Raw genomic sequence first — 25,277 nt, 5'->3', positions numbered from 1 at the left:
GGAATCCGAATGGGGGTTGAAGACCACCCCCTTTCAACCTGCTGTCTACAACATGAAAGGCCAGTGAAAATGGATTTTCTCCGCACTTCCAAACCTGAAATGAGAAGCAACCTCCAGGTTGTAATAGTCCCATTTTCAGAAAGAACTTATCGGAGTAATTTTCTTAGGGAGCTGCTAAAAATGGGTCCAATCCTGCGTACGTGCCAAATGAAATTTTCCAATTGCAAACATCCATTTGGGCGTTGGGAGGAGCAGTGAGGAGACTCTGCGGCACCCGCCATTGTTTCCAAAATGTGTGTGATAAAAACCGAACAGAAGGAAACAGAGATAAGGCCTGGCTGTGCGCAGTCAGGCCCTGCCTGGCGGCCGGGTCCTGGGGAAAAAAAAGACCAGTCCTTGCGCCCTGGAACCTTGTGTGTCCGGGTCTCGCTTCCCGGGTGTCTGGGGGGAAGCATTTAAGAGCGGGACCGCGAGCCGCGCTTGTAAACAGACCGCCGGGCTGGGACTGTCGGCGGCCAGGCGGGCTGTCACGGTGAGGCGGGCTTGCCGAGAGGGCGAGCTCCGGCCGGGAGTAGGCTGCAGGCCCCGCAGGTGAGGGGAGAGTCCCAGCCGGCGGCCAGGTGAGCGTCCTGCCTGCTTCCGTGCTGCCTGGCTGGCCAGTGGGGGAAGGGTGTGGGGATGACAATGTTGTAACAGATACCCGAGGTGTCCCCGGGGTGGCGATGATTTTGCTGTTTCTTTCCTTCTCCGGCTTTGATTTCGTGCTGGAGACTGTGGACAAAGGGTGAGGGGAGATGGCGTGGTGCATTGTCTGCTTATTTTTATACATCGGGTATATAAGTAGAAAGCAGTTTGAAATAGCTGATCCCGTTCTGTGCGTTGTTTCTAGTCTCCCTGCTTCTGGGTCCTAGAAACCAAGTCTCAGCAGAGCCTTCCCTCCCATCACGCCGGGCGCCTAGAGAAACGGCAGTGGTTCCCTCTGTGGACTCCGATCATTTTTAAGGTGTAGTAAGTGATACGGTATGGCTGATGACAAGCGTGATGTGGTCTTCTATGACAGGATAACTAAGCTACAAAGCCGGGATAGGGAAATTTCAGACCCACTCAGTAAATGAAATAAATGTCTGCTGAGATAGATAATCGAACGGTGAACTGAGATTGGTCTAGATTTGTAGCTTGTAAAGCAGGGCAGATTTGAATTTAACAGGTTAAAATGAGATTGAGCTATGCTGTTGTAAACTTATTTGGAAATTTTTTTCCCTTCGTTTTTCCTCTTTGGAAAAGAGAAACTCTTTTCTTTAATATTTCAATTTCAGGAGTCATAGTGAATTGCGATTTGTATTCATTCATAAGGTATTTTATTATAAATTGACTACATGTAAGTTTTAATTGTTGTACCTATAATCAAATACAAGGCAGTTTTCATTTCATTAACTTCGAAAATGCCTTCACCCAAAATTGGGCTATATATAGACATGCCTCCATCACATAGTCTAGCTTTTAATTAGTAGAATAGTATTAGATTAAATTGCACATAGAGAAGGGTTTTGTGGGCCCCTAGGTGGCTCAGTCGGTTAAGTGTCCGTCTTCGTCTCAGGTCATGATCCCAGCCCCACATTGGGCTCCTTGCTTAGCAGGGAGCCTGCTTCTCCCTCTGCCTCTGCCACTCCCCCTGCTTGTGGTCTCTCTCTGTCAAATAAATACATAAAATCTTTTTTAAAAATTAAAAAAAGTGTTTTGGAAGCAAGTACATCAAAGAAATAATATTAATGCCTTAAGAGTTTGTCTTTAAGATGAGTATTTTCACAATGTAATGGTTCATAGCAAGAACTATAAAGCCAGACTACCAGGATTCCACTTTCTGTATGGGAAGTTACCTGCTGTGTTTCCCAATCTGTAGAATGGGTTTAATAATATACTGATCTCATAGGGTTGTTATGAGGATTGAATGAATTAGTATTTTTAAAGCATTAAAAACAGCATGTGTAATAATTGCTGTATCCATGTTTGTTAATAAATACATAAGGGGCACCTGGCCAGCTCAGTTGGGAGAGCATGTGAGTCTTAATCTCCGGGTCATGAGTTCAAGCCTTATGTTGAGTGTAGAGATTACTAAAAAATAAACTCTTGCAATGATTTTTTTTTAAAGATTTTATTTATTTATTTGACAGACAGAGATCACAAGTAGGCAGAGAGGCAGGCAGAGAGAGAGGGGGAAGCAGGCTCCCTGCTGAGCCTGCTGGGATTATGACCTGAGCCGAAGGCAGAGGCTTTAACCCACTGAGCCACCCAGGCGCCCCTCTTTCATTGTTTTTTTTTTTTTTTCTTAAGATTTTATTTATTTATTTGACAGAGAGAGAGAGAGATCACAAGCAGGCAGGGAGGCAGGCAGAGAGAGGAGGAAGCAGGCTCTCCTCAGAGCAGAGAGTCCGATGCGGGGCTCGATCCCAGGACGCTGGGATCATGACCCGAGCCGAAGGCAGAGGCTTTAACCCACTGAGCCACCCAGGCGCCCCTCTTTCATTGATTTTTAAAAAATATGTGTAATAAAAATAAACCAGTGTCGAAAGTAGGTTGGTGGCTGTGGAAGTTGGGGGAGGGGCAAAATGGAGAGTTTTGTTAAATGAGTATAGTTTCAGTTTTGTAAGATGAGTTCTGTAAATTGGTGCACAACAGTGTGAATGTACTTATTATTGAACTGTACACTTGAAAATGGCAAAGATGGCAAATATGTAGATATTTTTCCACAATTAAAAATCAGTGTGGCAAAGTTAGGTATTAAAAATTATTCTTGGGACACCTGGGTGGCTCAGTTGGTTGAGCAGCTGCCTTCGGCTCAGGTCATGATCCCAGCATCCTGGGATCGAGTCCCACATCGGGCTCCTTGCTCGGCGGGGAGCCTGCTTCTCCCTCTACCTCTGCCTGCCTCTCTGTCTGCCTGTGCTCGCTCACTCTCTCTCCCTCTGTCTCTGACAAATAAATAAATCTTTAAAAAAAATTATTCTTTTTAGAAGGGGGAGGGGCACAAAGAGGGAGAGAATCTTTTTTTAATTTTTAAAAAAAATATTTTATTTATTGATTTGACAGAGAGAGAGAGAGAGAACGCACAAGCCTGGGGGAGGGGCACAGGGAGAGGAAGAAGCAGACTCCAGGCTAAACAGGTATCCTGATGCAGGGCTTGATCCCAGAATCCCGGGATCACGATCTGAGCCAAAGGCAGATGCTTAACTGACTGAGCCACCTAGGTGCCCCAGGGAGGGAGGGAATCTTAAGCGGGCTTCATGCCCAGTGCAATGTGGGGCTCAGTCTCACAACCCTGAAATCATGACCTGAGCCAAAATCAAGGCTTAACCAACTGAGCCATTCAGATGCCCCTCAAAATTCTTATTAGCATAGAGTAGCCCCATCCGGTTAACTTTGCCATTGTGCAAATGCAACTTCTTACAGTCATCAGGAAGATTCATTTATTTGTAAATTCATACAATTAAGATTTACCATAAAGAGCATGAACAAATGATAAGAAAGAACACCTATGATTCTATAGCAGGCAGAATTTTAAAAATGTCCCCCTACCAAGATTGCATGCTCTAATCTGCACAGCCTGTAAAGATGATGAAATATCACTCTTTTGACTATATTATGTTACAGGACACAGTTGAATTTAAAACAGGGAAAATACCTGAGTAGTCCTAATCTAATCACAGGAGCCCGTAAAAGTGGAGAGCTTTCTCTGGCTGGGGAAATCCAAACGATTTGAAGCTTGAGGAGAAATAACATATTGTTGCTGTTTTGAGGGTGAAGGCGACACTTGAGGAGGAATGGAGGAGCCTTGAAGAATGCAGGATGCCTAGAATTGCTGGGGGTGGCCTAGCATGGAAACTGGAACCTCAGACTTGGGGGCGCAACCTAGGAACTGGACTATGCCACCAACCTGAATGAGTTTGGAACTGGATTCTTTACCAGAGCCTTTTAGATAAGAGTCCAGCCTGGCCAACAACACCTCGATTTTGACCTCTTGAGAGAGACCCTGAACAGGGAACCTAGTCAAGCTTACCCAGACTTCTGACCTTCAGAACTGTGAAATAATAAATAGGCGTTGCTTTAAATTACTAATTTTGTGGAAATCTGTTATATTGCAGTAGAAAAATAACAGACTCCTACAGAAAAGTGGGCAAAAGACAGGACAGACTATCCATAGAAGAGAAAATTAAGTGGCTAATAGACATATGAAAATATGTTCCCTTTTCATTAATCAAAGAAATGAAAATTGGAACAACAGCAGGGTTCCATTTTTCCAGTGCTTAAATTTACATAGATTGTTAACCGTTTTAATTCTTCACCTTAGTTAGTGTGCAGTGGTGTAGATACTCTCAAATGCTGTGAGGGGTGAGCAAATGATATAACCTTTCTGAAAAGCTCTTTGGCTTCATGTATGAACAGCCTCACGAATGCTCCTACCCCTTGACCTAAAACTCCTAGCAGTCAATCGAAAGGAGCTTAGAAATATTTTTACAGTTAATGTTCACAAATGCTTAATGTAGCTTTGTTTTCTCATAGATTGATGGATTTTAGGCTTTAGGCGCTAGACCCAGGTTAATTATACAAGTCGAAAACAGAACTGTGATGGATATGTAACCATTTGCAAAAAGAAAGACATGTGCCTGTTCTGTCTAGCAAAACCAAGCTGGACCCAGACTGGTAACATCTGTGTTACAAAACACCCAGTGGTAATATTCATTGAATATTTATCAGATACGTGACATTCTCTGTTCCAGTTTAATCACGTATGTAGCCTTCCTATAGTACTTCAAGTGAAGCTATGCATTTACATATGTAAGAAGCTGGTAGGTAGATGGGTACTACTTTAATTACTTGTTTCAGAAGACCTGATTTTAATAGGAACCTGGGAAAGATTAAATCATTTGGGCAGATTTTTTTAGGATTCTCCATCTCTGGACAATTTTTAGGAGCAGAGATCCCTGATACACTTTCATTTTCCACACTGGTTCTCTTTCCGGTTTTCATTTTGCTCTACTCGTTCACACCTACGAGAAATGTCCAGAGTGTCTGTTGCTCATTGGCATTAGCCAAATGGTGATTTTCTTCATGGGGAATGTGATTTTGTATTTGGTTCATAAGTAGCTGATCCATATTCTAGCTTAGAGCTTCTAGTGCAAGCTAAATAATTCTGAGAACTGAGTACTGAGTGACACTATGCTAAAAATGACACCAGTAGTAAATTCCATGCGTTATGTTTGCTCTCCTTCATTGGCTACTGTGGACATTACTGGACAGACAATAAAAAGCCCACATAATTTACCTTCATACAATAAGGTGAGAACTGTATTTGGTCTGTGGATATAATTAGTCTTGATGGCAGCGTGTGAGTTGTGAGCAAAACTAAAGTTAAAATACAGACGCCATTGTATTGAGATGTCAGGCATGCTGTTTTCATTAACATTTTGTTTCTTTTTCATACACATTAACTGTTCATTTGAGTTACATTTTTAAATTGGATTCTCTGATTCTATGCCATGTTTGTCAGTACTGGAGAGATTTATCCGTCTAGGTGTCTTGATTAGTGTAGCCAATGTATAATTCAGTACACACTGAAGCTGCCTGGTTCTGTGTTACCCAGTTCACTTGTGGACATTTATCCAACAGGGAAATTGCTAAATATCCACTTTACTTTGTGGCTTGTCTATATGATTATAAATGGAGGTTTTAGTCACAGAGCAGGGCACATACAGGTTAGAAAACATTAGAAAGGTAACCAGCAGTTTTTATGCTCCAGGAAACGAACTAAATGATATTTTCCCATGTATTCTTGATCCATTCGAGTCAGCACTTTAGCTTTTCCAGAACATCTTCTCTTCTATCCTCAGGGATTCATTGATTCATTGACTGAACAAGTGAGAGCTGAGCAGTTGTTTCGTACCGTGACACATAGCTCTTGTACTCAGAGCCAAGAGTACAACTTTGAATAAAACAGGTGTAGTCTTTGCCTTCATGAAACTTACAGTCTAGTGGGGGAGACAGACAAGTAAAGAGGTCATTTTACACAGCATTAAAGGCATTATAATTGAGAAGATCAGGGTGCTCTGGGGACACATAAGAGGGAAGACTAAAATGGACGTGGCAGGTCAGGGAAGAAGTAATACTTCAGCACAGACACAAAGGCTAAATTAAATTAGCCGAGTTGTGTCCCTGTGTGTTGTGGGGTGGGGCGGGGGGTAAAGAGAGAGATTCAGGAGATGAGCCAAGGAAAGCAAGTGGCCATGGGCTTTTACAGGCAATGTTAAGGAGTGTATGGTTTTTCCAGAAGACAGCAGGGTTTTAATTTTAGAAAGCCCACTTGGATCGCAGTGTGATGACTGGAAAGACTGAAGGGAAGGAGACTCGGTGGTGGTGTCTGAACTAAGACAATAAAGAAAGAGAGGAAGGGCTAGATTTGACACATGTGGTAGAGGTAGAATTAATATGACTTGCTATTTGGAGTGATTGCAGGTGAAGGGGACAGAAGGGTCAAGGGTAATGTTCACTTTCTGGGGCAGATGGTGGTGTCCTTCACTGTATGGACAATACCAGGTTGGGACAAGTTGAGCGTAAGATGAGGAGCTGGGTTAGTGCACATTTAGGAGTTAGGGGATATCCAAGAGGAAGTTTGTGGGTCTAGAGCTCAGGGGAGTGATCTGTTCCTCATCCACCACATGGGCAGCAGCTGAAGCCCACAAAAATGAAGATCACTCAGACAGAAGAGGAACTAAACAAGAGGGTTATGGGGAAAATGGAGGACTGCCTGCATTTATGATACGAGCATAAGAAGGGGAACTCATCATCGCTTCTCGGCCTTTTGGCTAAGATCAAGTGTAGAAGGGGAACTCATATTGGGGACTGAACTGAACTTCCAGAGATAAAGGAGAAATAGCAGAAGAGGCTGCATCAGTGTGCTCGTGAGAGCGATGCAGAGCGGGCATGCCATAGGTCAGATACTGCTTGAGGGGTCAGGTTGGCCTTGCAGTGAAAAGTCTCCTGGGTTTAGCAACAAGGAAATTGTTGATGACCTTTGTCTCTGGCAGAACCGGGTTTCCTCTGGGGGTGCGAATGAATGGGTGGTGAAGAGTAGAGTCAGAAAGCAAAAAGAGCAAGTTTCTTCTAGAAACTTGGAATTAAAAGGGAGGAGGAGAAAATATTTTAGCTGTAGAGGAGCTTAGAGGACAAGGGAGGGTTTTACTTATTTGGTTTTTCTTCTTTGAGGAGAGATACTCCTTTTGAATCATCATGCTCTTGTACTATTGAATCTCCTCACTCCAAGACCACCAGAAAAGTGGAAATAGTAACTCCTGCGGCCCTGAACAGTGCAGGCCTTCTTTGAGTAGATTATAAACCTGTCTCAGTTTCCTAAAGTGATTGCTGTCTCCACTCTGTACCAGTTCATTGGTTTATAATGAGAGGAGATCAGAGACCATGTAGACCCTTTCCCTGGCACCACACAACCCCCGTGGGCATCCTGTACCCTGCTTTGGAGTTCACAGAGCACTGCATTATGTCATTTGACTTGCTCTCCAAGACAACTTTTTTTTTTTTTTTTAATTTAAAAGATTTTATTATTTATTTGACAGAGAGAGAGATCACAAGTAGGCAGAGAGGCAGGCAGAGAGAGAGAGGGGGAAGCAGACTCCCCACCAAGCGGAGAGCCGGATGTGGGGCTCGATCCCAGGACCCTGGGATCATGACCTGAGCCGAAGGCAGAGGATTTAACCCACTGAGCCACCCAGGCGCCCCACCAAGACAACTTTTGAAGAGGGTAGGATGGTATCCTTATTATATAAGGTATACCTATACAATAGGTATAACTTATTATATCAAGGTAACTGGAGTTAAGGTTCACATGGCTTGCCTAGAATCATACCTCCGGTCGTTGTGCATGGAATGTTGAAACTGAGGTCTTCCAGTTCCAGGTCTGATGGTCCCAAAGTGATTGTCACTTAGCGAAATATTAGATATGATGTCTGTGGATTCCTAGTAGTGTGGTCTTATGAAACCTGAGCTTACCATCTTTCAGTAGATTTAAGAAACAAGACTAAAGGTTGTGGGTTAACTTTGTTATTTGGATTGAACCCCATGTACAATGATATTCTTACCTCTGTTCCTCCCCCAAAAAAGTTCAGTTGGCTTTAGAAGGAGGCACTTTATTTGGGCATGCCTTAATAGTTAAAATATGTTGGAATTATCTATAGTCACATTTAATTTGAAAATATTTATTTAATTCTTTTGACAGAAACACTTATTAGCAGAGTTTTTTTTTTAAAGTAAACATTTTTACAAGTGTTTCTATTTATCGGCTAAATGAAAAATGATGTCTTAGGGAAACATTAGTGAAAGGTTTGGGCAATTAGGACTATGTCAACATTTGCAAAAGCACTTATTTGGCCTAAATGAAGTCACAGTTATTATACTCTTGCAGACATTCTAAGTAATGTGTTCAAGGTCACTAAGAGAATTGAGGTTAGCTGTTTAGTTAGAGAACAGCTTTTTACCCTGTTTGTTCGGGAACTTCTCATCCACCATTCCCACAGAGAACTTATGTATGACACACAAGTATTACAGACGTGATTTTTTTCAATAAATTGAGTATAAACAATTTTCTGGGTATAAAGATGATATTGAGCATTTAACTTTTTTGAGTCGTGGGATTAACAAAGATTTTAAAATAAATAGATAATTATTAATAATAAGTAATTTAAGGTTGCTGATGTTTGACACTAAAATGCAAAGCACCATTTTGTAAAATTTTAGCTATATTATCCCAGGGTAATTAATTTGCTATTAAATGCCACACAAAGCTGTATGTGCATTTTAGAGCCTTACTTCCGCTCACTGGCTGTATTACTTTGGACACATAACTTCATCTGTTTAAATCTGAGTTTTCTTTTCTGTAAAGTGATGAAAATAACAGCCCTCTGATTGGGTCATTGTGAGGGTTTAAGAACATGAAGCAGATAAAGGGCTTAAATAATGACTGCCCTTTAGTTAGGACTCAGAAATATTAGCTATGACTTTTTAATCTTGATCTTGGCTTACTAGTAAGAACTGTCTTTGTTTTGTTTTTAAATGTTAAATACATCATTCCACACTTAAATGTGTCTGTCTACATTGAATGAGCCATTTGTAGGGCTTTTTAAATGAGTTTAGTAGTGGTAGTCTTGGATGATGAGGAGCTATTTGAGTCCCAATTATCATATGCTATCATCTTAATTTCCAATCAAAAGAGCTAAAAAGATAGATGCCTGGGCGGCTCAGTCAGTTAAGCATCTGCATTTGGCTCAGGTCCTGATCCCAGCATCTTGGGATCGAGTCCCATGTTGAGCTACACACCCAGTGGGGCTTGTCCCTCTCCCGCTGCCCATCACCCCACTTTGTTTTCTCTTTCTGTCTCTCAAATAAATAAATAATCTCAAAAAGTTAAAGAAATATGGACCAATCAGAACTCCAGAATGTTTACATGCTGCTGCATTGTTTTCTAAAAATCCTATTCCATACTCATGGATATAGTCCATAATAAAAGAAATCTAAATCCAGAACGGGAGATGTAAATGCAGTTTCTACTATTCTTCTCCTTCATATTTTTTCTGTTTGATGGACAGAGTTTTTTCTGACCTTCATGTTGGACATAGTAAAGTAACAAAGATTCATCCTATTATTTTACCTTACCTTGTCCTTATCTTTGAAGGTCATAGACTGTTTTGTCTGCCTTTGCCAGCATTGCTTATTTCCTGACGAAACTCTAAGAGGCTGCTTGGTAGTCAAGGTTGTTGTCACAGATTAAGTAAAAAAGGGAGGGAGGGGTCATGGATGCTGTTCTTGGGCACTGAGTAAGCCCGTCCTTTTGCTTAGACCTTATCACGGGTCTCATACTCTCGGGATGCCATTTGAACAAAGACCCAGGCTCACTTTTTAGCAAGTTCAGTTGTAGCAGAGAAAGAAAATGTCATTTAATTACTTCTGATGTACATTTACCCCGCATGCCCATAGGAACTGGTTTTGTGAATCTGTGCTAACCCATAGGCTGATTGTTGTTTTGAAGGTTAAAGTTGTAAGTATTTTCCCTTCTGCTAATCAGCTGCAGTGACCTAAGGAATTAAAGTCAATAGGAAATGAGGCATTTATTCGTTTTCCATGACATCTCAGCCATGCAGCAGTGTCCTTCTGTTGGCCAGTGATGTTTCTGTGGGTCAGAAAAACTTGGGTAGCTGGTGAAGAGCACGCTCTGTACTGGTGCCTTCCATTTGTGCCATTGTTAGTTTACTTTGAGCTTACGCCTTTGGTGGAGCCTTTGAAGCACTTACCATAGGTTGACAGCTTCATGCCAGAAGCAGCATCATTTCTAGAGCAAGTATGATTGGTTTTATTCGTTGTTTGTTTCCTTTGTCTTTGGTTTCTTCCAACTGAAGTCATCTCTCTGTAGACTGTTACATCATTTAATTGTGTTCAGTCGTTACAACTCTTTATTATCTCTTGATTATTAAGGATTCCTTTTTTATGTTCCTGTAACACCTTTTGAGTATTTCTATTAAGGCACTGTTTACACTTGCTTTTATGTTGTTTCCCCACTAGCTGTTAGGCGCTTCTAGGGCAGAAGCTGTGGTTTTGTCTCCCTAGCCTCTATCAAGTGTTTGGGTTCTTAGTCCATCCTTGTAAAGGCTTGTGGAGTATAAATGGTTCTATGGTTAGGAATTAGCTAGCTTCTAATAGGAATAGTAATTGCTTTAGATTTTACAAAGAGCTTTCACATACATTATCTGCATTTGTGCTTTACAATTCCCTAAGGTAGACAGGGGCAGGCATTGGCAGGATTTCCATTTTGCAGATAAGGAGGGCCCGGAAGTCCTGAATCAGCCTGACTTGCTTCAGCTTAGTCCTTCAGCTTAGAAGGCAGTGCTGGGACATTAACCCTTTCTGGTCTCAGAAATTAGTGTTCTCATTGTGACACCTCTGTCCCATTGAACAAACTCAAAATTGGGTGGTGAATATGTATCCCAGTGTTCATAGCAGCAATGTCCATAGTAGCCAAACTGTGGAAAGAGCTGAGATGGCCTTCAACAGACGGATGGATGAAGAAGATGTGGTCCATATATACAATGGAATATTACTCAGTCTTCAGCAAGGATGAATACCCAACGTTTGCCTCAACATGGATGGGACTGGAGGAGATTATGCTGAGTGAAATAAGTCAATCAGAGGAAGTCGATTATCATGGTTTCACTTACTTGTGGAACATAAGGAATAACATGGAGGACATTAAGAGAAGGAAAGGAAAAGTGAATTGGGGGAAGTCAGAGGGGGAGACGACCATGAGGGACTGTGGATTCTGAAATACAAACTGAGGGTTTTAGGGGTGGGGGGATGGGTGAGCCTGGGGGCAGGTATTAAGGAGGGCATGTATTGCCTGGAGCACTGGGTGTTATACATAAACAATCTTGGAACATTGCATCAAAAACTAATGATGTATTTTATGGTGACTAAAAGAACACAATAAAATAATTAAAAAAAAAACAACCTGGATGGCAAATTGTTGGAGTCAGTCTACTTACAGTTTATGGAACTTCTAATTGGACTTGGTTGGCCCAGTGATTAGACAGGGATTCCAGGAACCTCTTTTTGATCTCCATAGGGCCTTTGACTGACAAGAGATGAGTCATCTTGGTTTCTCTTTCATCATCTTTAAAAATAGTCCTGCTATTTTTTCTTAATTCTCTCTGTTTACTACTAGTTTATATATATATATATATATATATATATATATATATATTTTTTTTTTTTTTTTTTTTTTTTTTTTTTTTGACAGATAGAGATCACAGGTAGGCAGCGAGGCAGGCAGAGAGAGAGAGGAGGAAGCGGGCTCCCTGCCGAGCAGAGAGCCCGAAGTGGGGCTCGATCCCAGGACCCTGGGATCATGACCTGAGCTGAAGGCAGAGGCTTTAACCCACTGAGCCACCCAGGCGCCCCTAGTTTTTTTTTTTATCAAGAAGCTTATCAAGCACTTTATAAACCATACTCTAAACCATGCATATGAAAATGATTATTCTCAGTAGAGCCAAATGGTTCTATGAGTTGATGACATCTTTGAAGCTACTTTCCTGGCTCTTTCTGGGTAGCTTGCATATCGGGGTCTTAGTGAACCTCCCTGGCGGTTGTGGCTTTCATTGTTATGATCTGTCATGTATTCAGCTTTTGCCAACTGGCGTGGCTCAGATGACACCTGCATGGGCTAGGAAAATATTCCCTGTTGCAGTTGGAGGCTAACTATAGCAAGCTGTGATGTTTATGATGGAAGTTTTCACCTACTTCACCTCATTCCTAGATAATTTGAGTGGGTATTTTGTTAGTTTTTTTAATCTCTATTCCTTGCCATGGAGGTAAAGGGAAGTGGAAAAAATTGAGTCTGCATTTTTAGACACACAACTGAAGTTTGTGTCTGTTTGGTTACTTAAAGTGGGTCATATTGGAACTCTGGTGGTTTTATGAAATGGGATTCCCGATCAGGAGCCGTGGATTTCCAGTCCAAGTGGTTGACATGGGGGCATAGTAACATTACTGCCTTCAACAGCAAAGCAATCTGAGATTTGAAATGCCACGCTTATATTTAGTTTAGTTTCTGGGAAACTGAAAAATGCTTTAAATTGATTATCTGGTGTATTTCAAAGGAAATGTCTCTTTACTGGTACTAGAAAGAACTTGAGCTCTTAATCAGTGGAAAATGAGACCAACCCAACTACTGATTTGCAGTGGTTCACAAAATGATTTCCTAGTGCTGCATGGGTGCTTTTGTTTCTATAAAAGGTCGAAGCGAGGTCTTGGCTGTCTGTCCTTTGCCATGTTATTTTTAAACCTGGTTTCTATAGTGTAGAAGCTTTCTTTACCAAGAAAATCCTAAAAGCTCAAGTCAACATATGTTTTGTCAGATTTTACTTAAATGAGCTTGCAATGAATTCAAATGTACTTTTGCCAGAAAATGAGAGCAGTATTTACATTTACAGATGTCAGTGCTTTGAAAACTTACTCTTTATCCAGCCTGCTTATTCAATAAATATTTATTGAGCACCTATGGTGTACTAGCCATAGTTCTAGGCCCAGTGGGGGTTATTAAAAATGAAATAGATTAAAATCACCATTCTCAAGTTGCTGTAAGTCCAGTTGGGTAGGTGCATGACCTCAGGCCAATTATTTGTCTTTGAGCCTCCATTTTCTGTCTATAAAATGGAGGTATTAATACTCACACTATACATTGTGAGGCTTAGAGATATAAAATTCCAAGCAATGTAGCTGGCACAGTATGGGCTTCTGATAAATTATAATTATTATTGTCATCGTTTCAGAAAGAACAGGCAGCGTGCAGTATATGTTGTGGGGACAATACCAGAGACCTCCTGTGGACATTTAAAGAAAAGAGCAGACTGTTTTAGGATCAGGGCTTAAAGAAAGCTTGTGGAAGAAGTGGCATTGAAGCTTGTGGAGTGGATAGAATTTCATAGGTAGAGGTGGGGAGAGGGTATTTCAGAGGTAACTGTGTTAAGTAAAGTTTTGGAGTTGGGAAGACAAAATTTGAGCGATAGCATTGCAGTTTGGAGGAAAAGTTTATCATAGAAGAGAAGTGAGCAGTTGGGCAGGCAAGCCAGGCCAAGGTTGTGAAAGTTTAGAGTGTCAGGTGAGCAAGTTGGACCTTGTTGTCAACAGAAGCTTCATTGAAGGATTTTATTTGCTACTGTTCCCCCAGTGTCTAGAACAGTGCCCAGTCCGTGGTGAGCGTTCAGCAGATATTTATGAATGAATAACTGATCGTGATTTTAGACAAATTGAGCTTAATTTTGTCATGAGATAAGCCAGATGGAAAAGTCTTAAGAATAGTTGGGAACCCAGGACCAGAGGTCAGGCCTGAGATTGAGACTGACATCAGGCATTTGGAAGGCGTGAATACAAACTAATTATTGACAAATGTGAATAAATGGACCCGGGAGAATATGTAGCTATAGTTACAGATGAGAGCTCAGGCAGTGCTACATTTGTTGAAGGGGTCAGTAAGGAAGGGAGGAAGATGGAGACCCAGAATGACACAGTAGAAATGAAAGAAAAGGTCAGAGTGTGTGATGTCTGTGAAACCGCAGAGATGTTTGAGGAGGGGCTGGTTAATAGTGTCAAGGAGGGTCAGGACTTGGAAGAACACTGGCAGTTGTGTACTGAGGAAGTCTCTGGAGAGCTGTAGAAGGGAGTTTCCATTGAGTGGAGCCTTGTGCCAGGTTGAAGGTGTAAGTGGGCACAGCACATTCTGGCACATTGGTTGGATTTTTTTTTCAAGATTAGTAATATTTGCTTTTTGAGCATATATATAAACAGACAGTGTGCCCAAATTGTATATATAATCTGATTCCAAGTAAATACTACACAAAACACACCTAACTATTCTGAGTTATAAGATCATGAATGATTTTTATTTGCTTTGCCATATCTGTCAGTATTTTCTGGAGTTTCTATGAATATTTATTGCTTTTAGAACTGGGAAACACTATACCACTTATTTTTTAAAATGTTATTCTCCTAATGTGTTACATAACAGTAGATTTCTTATTTATTAAAACTTGTATAGAATGTAGTCATTTAAGGTTCCTCTAGGCCTATGAAATGGGATTCCATCTGTGTTTCTAGCTGTCCTTTTCCTCTGAAAGACCCCAAACTCCTTATGAGGTCCACACTGACATTATGTCCTTATCTGCCGTTTGTGGCTTGCCTCCACATGCCTGCGTTGTCTTTATGTCAAAGCACCATGACAAAATCATCATCTCTTACAGCCTCATAGTCCAGAAAGGTCATCTTACTAGGGTCAGATTGGTTTGTGGTGGGTTCTTACATTATATATAACTTAGAAAGTTTTCAGTCAGCTCCAGCCTTAACTGAAGTGAAGAACACTTGAGAGCCACATGTGCTGACTGTCCTGGTGATCCCTCTAAATTCTCATGTTTGAAAATGGATTGGCAGAAAGAGTTCACCCTAGGTGTCTTTGGCATTGCCCTTTTCTTTCTAGTCCAGCTAATTCTAAAACTGCCTGGCCTCAGACACACTGTCAGCACTCATTCAATTCTAGTTGTAAGGCAGTTAGTCAAGTGGAAGGAAGTCAGCACTTTTACCATCCAACTTGGAGAACATGGCACCTCTGTGTGGGTTGGGCGGGTATTATTGCTTATATCTGCTTTTCTGCCTCCGTGTGGGAGGATTGCCGTAGTCATCCTGTTAGGTAGCCTGGCCTAATGAGCATGTAAACAACAGATTTCCTTGTTAGAAGATAGCAATACACTGATTCTCCATCCTGTTACATTTTGATGCATGCAGGGGATTCCTTGGGTTGAGCTTTTATTACTGCACTGACAAACGGACCTGTTTGTCAATCCATTAAATAGGAGAAATAACCCTTTTTACAGAAAGGGTATTTTATTTAAAAATAAGATATCTGTAGATCATTGAGTTTGGCTGAAAAGTAGTGTATTATAAGTAGTTCGTTGCTGACTTTGCCTTTGTTGGGCTGACATATCTTTGAAGGTCTAGTCTAGGAGCATGTGGTTGCTGAATGGGTGAGGTCCAGTGGAGCGCTCCGTAATTATAGAGTAGTTTACATTTTTTAAAGGCGTGTTGGAACAGCTACCTAGTGAGTGATCCACGGGCGTAGCAGTTTGATGTTAGCAACTTTATTGGATACAGGTAGCTAAGTAAAGCGCCCGGAGGTTAAATGGTTTGCCAGAGGCCACCCAGCACGTGTGTGTGGTTGAGCCAGATTTAGAACACAGTTCTAATTAGCTCCTAATTTCCAGCTTTGTGCTGAGGCAAACCACACTGCACTCACACACTCATTTTATTTAGTTCACTTTGTCAAAGGAACATAATCTTCATATTTTGACCTGTCTGAATATGCTGTTGTTATTTCTAATTAATTTCAAAACCAAATGAGGCGAGCTAGGAAGAGGTGTTTACTTGTAGAGACTAAACTTGGCGTTACATCCTTGTATTGTCATGAATTTGAGGCATATATATCCTAGGGAGAAGATGAGGTTCTAAAAAGAATGAGGTTGTTGAAAAATGGAGCCCCAAAGGATGAAGACACAAAGATTATACAGGTTAAGTAAGGCACCCTGCCTGGTGTCTAGTCACTTAGAGTGTAGAGTGGGATACGTGGGGTAGAGATTGTCGATCATTTCAGTGCAGCGTGGCAAACCCAGGGTGCTAAGAGAGAGCCTGAGCAATTGGGAAAGCCTCCCCAACTTGGAGCAAAACATGGAGGAATAAAACAGCAAGACGAATATTGGTTAGCATCTACAAATTGGAGAGGTGGATGGGTCATGAAAGGGCATGAATGTCACGCAGAAGAATAACAGTGCATTTACTCAGCACATGAATAGTTAGTGCCTTTTTTTTTAAGCATGTCAGACACTATTCTGTGCACTTGGGATACCTTATTGAGCAAAGTGAACATAAATTCCTGCCCGTGAGTAGCTTGTATTTTATTAGGTAGAAACACTAAACATTAAATAAATAAGTAAATTAAGTGGCACCTTAGAAGATGGTAATTGCATAAGGAGAAAGGGTCAAGTCAGGTGATCAAGGTTAACAAAACAGTGATAAAGTCATGTTGATAGTATCTACATGACGTGATGAGAATGGCACTTCGCCTCTGTGGGGTTTTTTTTCCCCAAAAACATACAGCACCAGTCTAATCGTGAGAAAAACATCAAACAAATGCCAGTTGAGGGACAATCTATAAATACTTGGTCAGTATTCCTCAAAATTCTCAAGGTCATCAAAAACAAGTAGTCTGAGGGGCGCCTGGGTGGCTCAGTGGTTTGAAGCCTCTTGCCTTCGGCTCGGGTCATGATCCCAGGGTCCTGGGATCGAGCCCCACATCTGGGCTCTCTGCTCAGTGGGGAGCCTGCTTCCTCCTCTCTCTGCCTGCCTCTCTGCCTACTTGTGATCTCTGTCTGTCAAATAAATAAATAAAATCTTTAATACAAAACAAAACAAGTAGTCTGAGAAACTCACAGCCAGGAGGAGGTTAAGGAGCTATGACAACTAAATTCATGTGGTATCCTGGTTAGAATCCTGGAACAGAAAAAGGATATTAGAAAAAATTGAGGAAATCCCAATAACATATGACCTTTAGTTAATAATAATGTATCAATTCTGGTTCATTAATTGTGACAAACGTGCCATACTAATGTAAAATGTCACATGGAAAAAAACTGGCTGTGGGGTTTGTCGGTACTCACTGTACTATCATTGCAATAATTTTGTAAATATAAAACTTTAAAAATTATAAGTTTGTTTTAAAAAGGCAGAGTAAAGGGAATCAGAAGTTCAGAGTGGAGATGTATGTTACAATTTTAAATAGTATGGTCAAGGTAGGCTTCATTGAAAAGGTGACATGAACAATCACTCTAGGAGAAAGTTGGCCATGTTGGTTCTGAGGGAATAGCTGATGCAAAGACCCTGAGGTGAGAACATGCCTACAAGTTTGCGAATCCACACAGAGCCCAGTGTGGCCAGATGGGAGGGAGGGTTGGGAGTAGGGAGAGTATGAGCTCATGGAGGAGGGATGGTGGAGCAGATTGAGGTGGCTTTTAGGCCACAGTTAGTCATGTACTGTGTGCCAGGAACCATGCCATTGTCTTATGTAGTTCTCTCAACTCTCTTGAGAGAGAAGTATTATTGGTTTGCTGATTTTGCAAACGAGAAAACGGAAATTAAAGAGGGAAGTAACTTGCTGGAGTCCCCTTGCTGGTAATTGGTGGAGCTGTAGTTCCTTCCTTGCTGGACAAGATCTTCAAGGAGACTACTGCCCACAAGAAAATCTGACTCTCTGCTTGTTGTTATTGCTGTTGTTTTAAGTTGTGGTAAAAAACACATATATAATTTATCATCTTAGCCATTCTTTCTGTCAGTTGTGTTAAGTATATTCACATTGCTGTGAAACAGATCTCCAGAACTTTTTCATCTTGCAAATCTGAATATCTGTACCCCTTAAACACCACCTGCAGACTCCATGCCTAGCGAGGAGCCCGATGTGTAACTTGATCCCAGGGTCCTGGGATCAAGACCTGAGCCGAAAGCAGACACCTAACCCACTGAGCCACCCAGGCATCCCATTCCCTTGCTTTTTTAAAAAAATTTTTTTATTTTATTTTTTTTTATAAAATATTTTATTTATTTGACAGAGAGAAATCAACTAGGCAGAGAGGCAGTCAGAGAGGAGGAAGCAGGCTCCTGCGGGGCTCGATCCCAGGACCCTGGGATCATGACCTGAGCCAAAGGCAGAGGCTTTAACCCACTGAGCCACCCAGGTGCCCCTTCCCTTGCTTTTTAAAGACTGAATACTGTTCTGTTGCACAGCTAAATACCACAGTCTGTTTCTCAGCCTGTTTTGTCAGTAAAATTTTATCAGACACAAAGAAGCCCATTCATTTCCATTTTGTCTGTGGCTGCCTTCTGCACACAACAGCAGTAGAGGTGAGGAGTAGCAAACTTAACTGTATGGCGCTTAAAGCCAATGCTATTTATTCCTTACAGAAAATATTTGCTGACTCTTGTTCTACTGGGGAGACTCTGAAGGGTTGAGAGAAATGATGTGGAGACTGCATTAGAAGGAGGAAGGCAAGAGGCAGGAAGATCTTTCTGGTCTTGTGGGAACAGGGACACAGGTGTAGAGGTGGGGCCCTTCAGAAGCTCCTAGCCTAATTGAGGGGAAAAAGGTGGTTTACAAAGTTGACTTGTTCAGTGGTGGGTTAGACATTCAGGGAAATAAGAGATCTGAAAGGACTGAGTCCTCAGGAAAGACTTCAGAGAGGGCTAGGATGGATCAGATAGATGCAGGGAATGGGGGAGTGCGCCTCCTTCTCGGGAGGCCTTCGCAGCAACACCTGCCACCTGAGGGTAAGGCAGTGAAAGCAGTTAGAGCTGTGCCTGGCATACAGTAAGAGTTCACTACTCTAATAATGTAAGTTCCACGAAAGCAGGATTTGTATCTGTTCTGTTCACTGTAGTATCACCTGTGCTTAGAACTCAGGAGCTGCTTCAGTAAATATTTATGGAATGAATAAATCACTGTAACTCTCAATGACTCTTTTTAGCTATTTAATTTGTATTGTGCAAATACAGGCAAAGAGCTGGACCTCTCACACTGGTCTGTCAATTCATTTATTACACTAAAGAGTATTTTTTTTTTTTTAACTGTTAAAGCAGCAGCTATCCTTACTGTTTATTGCTGGAAACAGTTTTGTGGTAAGTCAGAGGTAATGGCAAAAAAGGAGAAAGAGGAGAAGAAAACAACGTTAATGATCCTAAAGATAGCCACTCGAAAATAATTCACTAACTTACTTAAAAAATACTTATTAAATTGCAACGATGTTCTGGAGGTCCAAGGGTGAGCAAAATAGACACGGTTGCTGCCTGAGGGGCTGTTGACGTTGGAACTGGTAATTCTAAGCGTAAAGTACGTAACCTACAGATATGCAAGTGCCATGGAAACTTAAGTAAGGACATTTAACCAGATAGTGTCCCTGAGGCAGAAACAAGTCCTGTGACAAAATACTCCCAAACTTAGTGTCTTTTTTTTTTTTTTTTAAAGATTTTATTTATTTATTTGACAGAGAGAGATCACAAGCAGGCAGAGAGACAGGAGGAAGCAGGCTCCCTGCTGAGCAGAGAGCCCGATGCGGGACTCGATCCCAGGACTCCGAGATCATGACCTGAGGCGAAGGCAGCAGCTTAACCCACTGAGCCACCCAGGCGCCCCCCCAAACTTAGTGTCTTAAAACAGTTTATTGCCACTCACCATTCTGGGCTCCCTAGGCTCAAAGGGACAGTTCTCAGTTGGGATCTCCTATGAGTTGCAGTTAGATACTGACTGGGGCTGGAATCCTCTGCAAGCTTGACTGGGCTGTCATCCAAGACGGCTTCTCCACACACATGCCTGATGCCCACCTGCTGAGGCATGACCTCTCTTTCTAGCAGACAGCCTTACTTCCTAGATAACAGCTTAGAGCTCCCAGAGACAGGAAGAGGAAGCTGCCAGGCCAGGTAAGGGCTGTACCTCAAATGGGCACAGCATCATTTCTGCCACACTGTATTGATCAAAACATCACAAATCCTGCCCAGATTCAAGGGAGTGGAAAAATAAAGTCAGTTCTGGACAGAGGAGGAACAGGATCTCATTGCAGAAAAGCATGTGGCATAGAATTTGTTGTGGCCATCTTTAGAGAATACAACTCTGTCACTTGATGTTAGGTCCAAGGATAATTTGGCATTAGATACATAAAAGAGAGAGAGGGAGGGTAACCCCTCCAGCAAGGAGAATAGCATTGTGGACAGGACTGGAAGTCAAAAAGGTAAACCTTAGAGTCCCTCGGAAGAACTGAAAGGCCCGTGTGACTGAGTGGATGAAGACGAGGAAGAGTGTCAGGAAAATGCTGGGTCGCATGGAAAAGAGGAGAAGTTTTTAGGGTATGATTTTTAGGGTATGATCATCACTAGTGATGATTAGAAGGTTAAATGTGTATTTCTATCAGAAAGGAGGGGAAATAGCTGCATAAGTTCCAAACAGAGGCAATGGAAAGCACTAAATAGTGAAAATTAAAATTCCTATAATGGGACGTACTGGTTAGCCTAGAGAAGGACTTGGAGCGGAGTGGGTGTGGGTCAGGGAAATCTTGCCCCAAATCACGTAGCTCATATGAGACAATTGTGAGTTGAACCCAGAACTAACCCTGGAGCTCAGACCTTTCCACTATATTGCTCACCACATCGCCTATGGAAAGTCATATAATAAACTTGAAAATTCCTTGCTAATAAAAGTAACTTACTCTTTCTAATTTGTTCCTAGCTTTTCAGGCCCATACCTTCTAAATTTCTTAGACTCAACTCAACTTTTTTTTAAATATAAGGTTTTATTTATTTATTTGAGAGAGAGAGAGAGAGCAAAAGAATGGGAGAGAGAAGGCATGAGAGGGGAGAGGTCAGAGGAAGAAGAAGGACTCGATCCTGAGACTCCAGGATCATGACCTAGGCCGAGGCAGTTGCTTAACCAACTGAGCCATCCAGGCGCCCCCAAAGGGCACCTTCTTTTGAAGACTTTCCTAATGCATACAGAAGTGATCATGTGATCTCATAATCCCTTGGCTTCAATGTCCCCTTCTGTGAAAGGTTGGAGTTGGAGGGATGACTTCAGAGTTCCCTTCCTTGTCTAACAGTGTCTGGTTTAGGATGTGTGGGGTAACAGTGTCCCACAAGCTAGCAGTAATGGCCATCAGTGGTTATATGCTTCTAACCAGCCTATGAGTATTTCAGCTGAGAGCACAAAGAGTATATTTCTAGACATTTTGATTTAAAATAAGAAAAAAATCACTTTGAAGTATGTACTCTCTCTATTATGATTACAGACTGAATTTTAAGCATGGGGTAAGGAAAGAAATGTGAGTGATACAATCTTAGATGAATAACTAACTGCTCTGCACCTTGGTGCCTCTTCTATAAAATGGGAAACTTATGTTAAAATAAAACAAAATTTGATGGGGCGCCTGGGTGGCTCAGCGGGTTAAAGCCTCTGCCTTCAGCTCGGGTCATGATCCCAGGGTCCTGGGATCGAGCCCCACATCGGGCTCTCTGCTCAGCAGGGAGCCTGTTTCCTCCTCTCTCTCTGCCTGCCTCTCTGCCTACTTGTGATCTCTGTCTGTCAAATAAATAAATAAATAAATCTTTAAAAAAAAAACAACAAAAAACAAAATTTGAGTGATTAAACTTGAAGATCAGTTTGGCTGCATTCAACAATTTATGAATCAGGTGACATCCCATCTAGTAAATAGAAGGCGCTACAAAATGAACTCTTTTATAGGCAGGAGGGGTGGAAGCATGGTCACCTTTCTTTGGGGAAAGGGCAGGGATCTATCAATCAGATTACCTCACTAGTGCTAATCAGGTAATTCTAGATTTACTGGTGAAAGGTCACATTCCCACAAAAGGCTAAAAGTACTGAGGCTGAGATTAGGTATAATCTTGATTTGCTGATGTGGGGCTTTGCACAAGTGACTCCATTTTGAGTCCAGTATCATTATTATTATTATTATCATTGCTTACACTTTATTATGTTTATTTGAAATTTTGGTAAAGAAATAAAGTTTTATGATTTATTATGTATTTCTTTTTCATAGCCTCTGATGTAGAAGATGAAACTAAAAATCCTGTGTTTCAAAATTACAGAAGTAGTAAAACCCTGTTGCACAATTCAAGAGGCTCAGGGCTTAACTGTAAACATGGGAAAAGAAACCCTGTTTGCAACTATTATAACTGATGTTTATCTCTAAAAGTCAATCAGTGCCTTACCTGCATAAGGGCTAACATAATAAGTATCAAAATATAAAATGTAGACAAGTTCATAGTCATTATCACTTCACAAGAGGTTAACCACAGAGTTCCTGTAAACTGCAAACCTGTTGACACATTTTATTTTTTTATTTTTTTTAAAGATTTTATTTATTTATTTGACAGACAGAGAGCACAAGTAGGCAGAGAGGGAGGCAGAGAGAGAGAGAGGGCGAAGCAGGCTCCCTGCTGAGCAGAGAGCCCGATGCAGGGCTTGATCCCAGGACCCTGGGATCATGACCTGAGCTGAAGGCAGAGGCTTTAACCCACTGAGCCACCCAGGCACCCCTGTTGACACATTTTAAAATGAAGGGCTATATATACTAGTTTAATTTACATATATTAAGCAATGTAGATTGGTACTGTTGATTTAAATGTAATGGTTAATGACCTAAGTGCTAAAAATGATTTTAATGAACCATAAGATCGTGCAGTTTTAAACAGAAAAAAACACATCTATGAACCTTCGCAGGAACATGCAGAGCTGTTGCTAACTGCCTAATATTACCTACTTGTAAGTAGTTAAGGGCAAAAAAGCCCCTTGCATAGTTGTTTTGTTGGTTCATTTTTTGGGTGCAAACACAAAGTTGTATGTGACTGTTGAGCACATGGATTGTAATAGTGACTGAGAAACTTCATTTGATTTTTATTATAAATTGAAATAGTTGTATATGGCTAGTGTCTACCATATTGGACAGCATCACTGTCAAGGTCTGTGCTAATTAGGCCTGAACTTGGAGATCTCATCTTTCCCAGAGATAACGAGTTAGTGCTCATGAAGGGTATTTTCTGCTCAACCTTGAGGCTCAACCTGTACTCCTAGACCAATCCTCAAAACGTCTGGGAGTTTGGAGCCTGAAGCCTTTCTTTCAAGCTGACTGGAGGAATTCTGAAGTCCAGAGGCATTTACATAATCCAAGCCTGGGAAACACAAACACAATAGCATTTGGGTTTAATAAAAGGGCAGAGCCTCCCTGGGTACTTCCCCCTTGTGCTTTTTAGCCTGACAAACCATCAGTGCTTTCAAAGTTTGTGAAAGAACTCATGTATTTGTGACTTTTAGACTGATTACGGTATAGGCCCAGACACAGATTTCTTAGTCTCTTTGCTTACATTTTAGGTCCGCATATCACAGAGACTTGCCAGGACAGTCTTTTCACAACTGCTCTCAAAGGCTTTTCTGTATAAGTAAAAGTTGTTGACCTTAATTCCCTTTATCAAGTGTTCTACCCTGCTCTGTGTAGGTTCTAACACAAAGCCGGTAGTGATGTGTACTCTTGACAATGGAACTCCTGTGTAGGTGTTGGCCACCTCTGGGCATGTCTGCCGCTGAAGAGATGTAAAGATGGGGAAATTGCTGGGCAGTTTCGTGTACCATAGAATACAGTGAACCATGTGTCAATGTTGTGCTATTCTTTTCTTCCAGGAAATCAAGGATTGCATGGCGTTGCTTTGACAAGCACTTCCTGTTATCTTTACGGAGATCTCAATGAAGAATAATCTCGAAGGAGCATTTGTCTTCCTGTACTTCTGCTAATGGCCATTAGCTGCTAGCAAATGCTTTTAATGACTGAAAACACATCAACTATCCTTTTGCTCAGCCTGCTCTAGGCAGTCAAATGAGGGTTTCTTTCAGTTGTTTCCAGAACTCTATTGCTGAAGCACCGCTCTTTTTGTTGGGTGAATGAATGTTCATGAAGCCCTTTCCTGAGCCAGCGGAGGAGCCTTAGGCTTTGTGAAGCCTGCAACATGGAAGCTTTGGAAGTGGATGATATCAGCCCAGCCTTGGAAGTTACTGAGGATTTCTTTAGTACTTTTGACAGTAAGCTAGAAAAGGCTGTGCAGCAAGCCGAGGTTTATGGGATTCAGGAAGTCCCTGAATTGGTGGGGCACGAGGTACTCACTAACATAACAGACAATGGTGCTATCAGACATGTTGCATCCCTGGGCAAGGGGGGCCTGCTTTGGGACCACTGTAAGAGCAGGCTCTTAGAAACCAAAGCTCAGAATGTCTTCCCTGCCAAAGAACAGTTTATGGTTCAGAAAGGGACAGCCCCAGATAATCTTTCCTGGATGGAACAAAAGGAAGCATCGACCTTTAACTTTTTCAACGTGTGTCAGCGTCGGAGGGACAGGCCTCGTTCCGTCAATGACTTATTGGATGAGACCTCTACTTTTAAGCCGGGTCATACTCGGTCAAGGTCAGATGTCACCCAGGTGGACTGGAGGCTAGTCCTCCAAACCATGCCTCTGCAGCAGCAGCCACCGTGTCTCCGGGGCCCTCATTTCACCAGGCCCGCTTTTCTGTCGTCCTCACCAAACAAGGTCGAAGATGCTCAAGGGAATACTGGTATGTTTTTATATCTGATGCTGTTGAATGATGGTTGACTTTCTTTTGTCTCTCTTACCTTTATCTCAGGAGCGGCGTACTCTCCGATGTCCCTGTCCGGTTTTGCTTACTTAATAAGCTCCCTCTTCAATTTGCTTTCACCTTTTTCCTGAAGCCTCATTCTTGGTGTCTTCATAAGAAGTGCTGAGTAAAAAGATGACTATGGTTAACTCTCCCTTTCTAATTGTGTATGTTAGAATCTGCGTGGGCTCATAATTCATGTAGTATTTGCCTTTGTCCAGAGTTTGATAGTGCTTATTCACATCAGTAGATGTTCATCTGATCACACACGGGGCATGGCCTTGTGCTACGACGCGATTAAAAATGTGTAAAGATACCATCCCTGGCTTAAAGAACTTTTCACTTAAGGCAAGGGGATCAGACACTAACACACACTCAGGAAGGTACCAGGAGTGAGAGGAAATAGACATCAACT

At 41.7% G+C, this 25,277-nt stretch overlaps 1 protein-coding gene across 9 annotated transcripts in view; it reads left to right on the top strand.

The window, feature by feature from the left end:
* The first annotated feature begins 467 nt into the window (after positions 1 to 467).
* The window catches only part of PLEKHM3 (pleckstrin homology domain containing M3), a 179,403-nt gene continuing 154,593 nt past the window's right edge, over positions 468 to 25,277 (top strand). For 5 of the 9 annotated variants that reach the window (XM_047720885.1, XM_047720891.1, XM_047720892.1 and 2 more), the window contains exons 1-2: positions 477 to 620; positions 23,879 to 24,802. In XM_047720885.1, coding sequence (XP_047576841.1) covers positions 24,202 to 24,802 — 601 coding nt within the window. In that variant the 5' untranslated portion in view covers positions 477 to 620; positions 23,879 to 24,201. Of the gene's footprint in view, positions 621 to 889; positions 1,004 to 19,948; positions 20,116 to 23,878; positions 24,803 to 25,277 lie in introns of those variants that run through there. The other 4 variants (XM_047720888.1, XM_047720886.1, XM_047720887.1 and 1 more) reach the window with 4 other exon arrangements.

This window comes from Lutra lutra, chromosome 3 (genome assembly GCF_902655055.1).
Source record: "Lutra lutra chromosome 3, mLutLut1.2, whole genome shotgun sequence".
In the NCBI taxonomy this organism is placed as follows: domain Eukaryota; kingdom Metazoa; phylum Chordata; class Mammalia; order Carnivora; family Mustelidae; genus Lutra; species Lutra lutra.
Note: the sequence above shows the minus strand (reverse complement) of the source record. Positions and strands in the feature narration are given on the sequence as shown.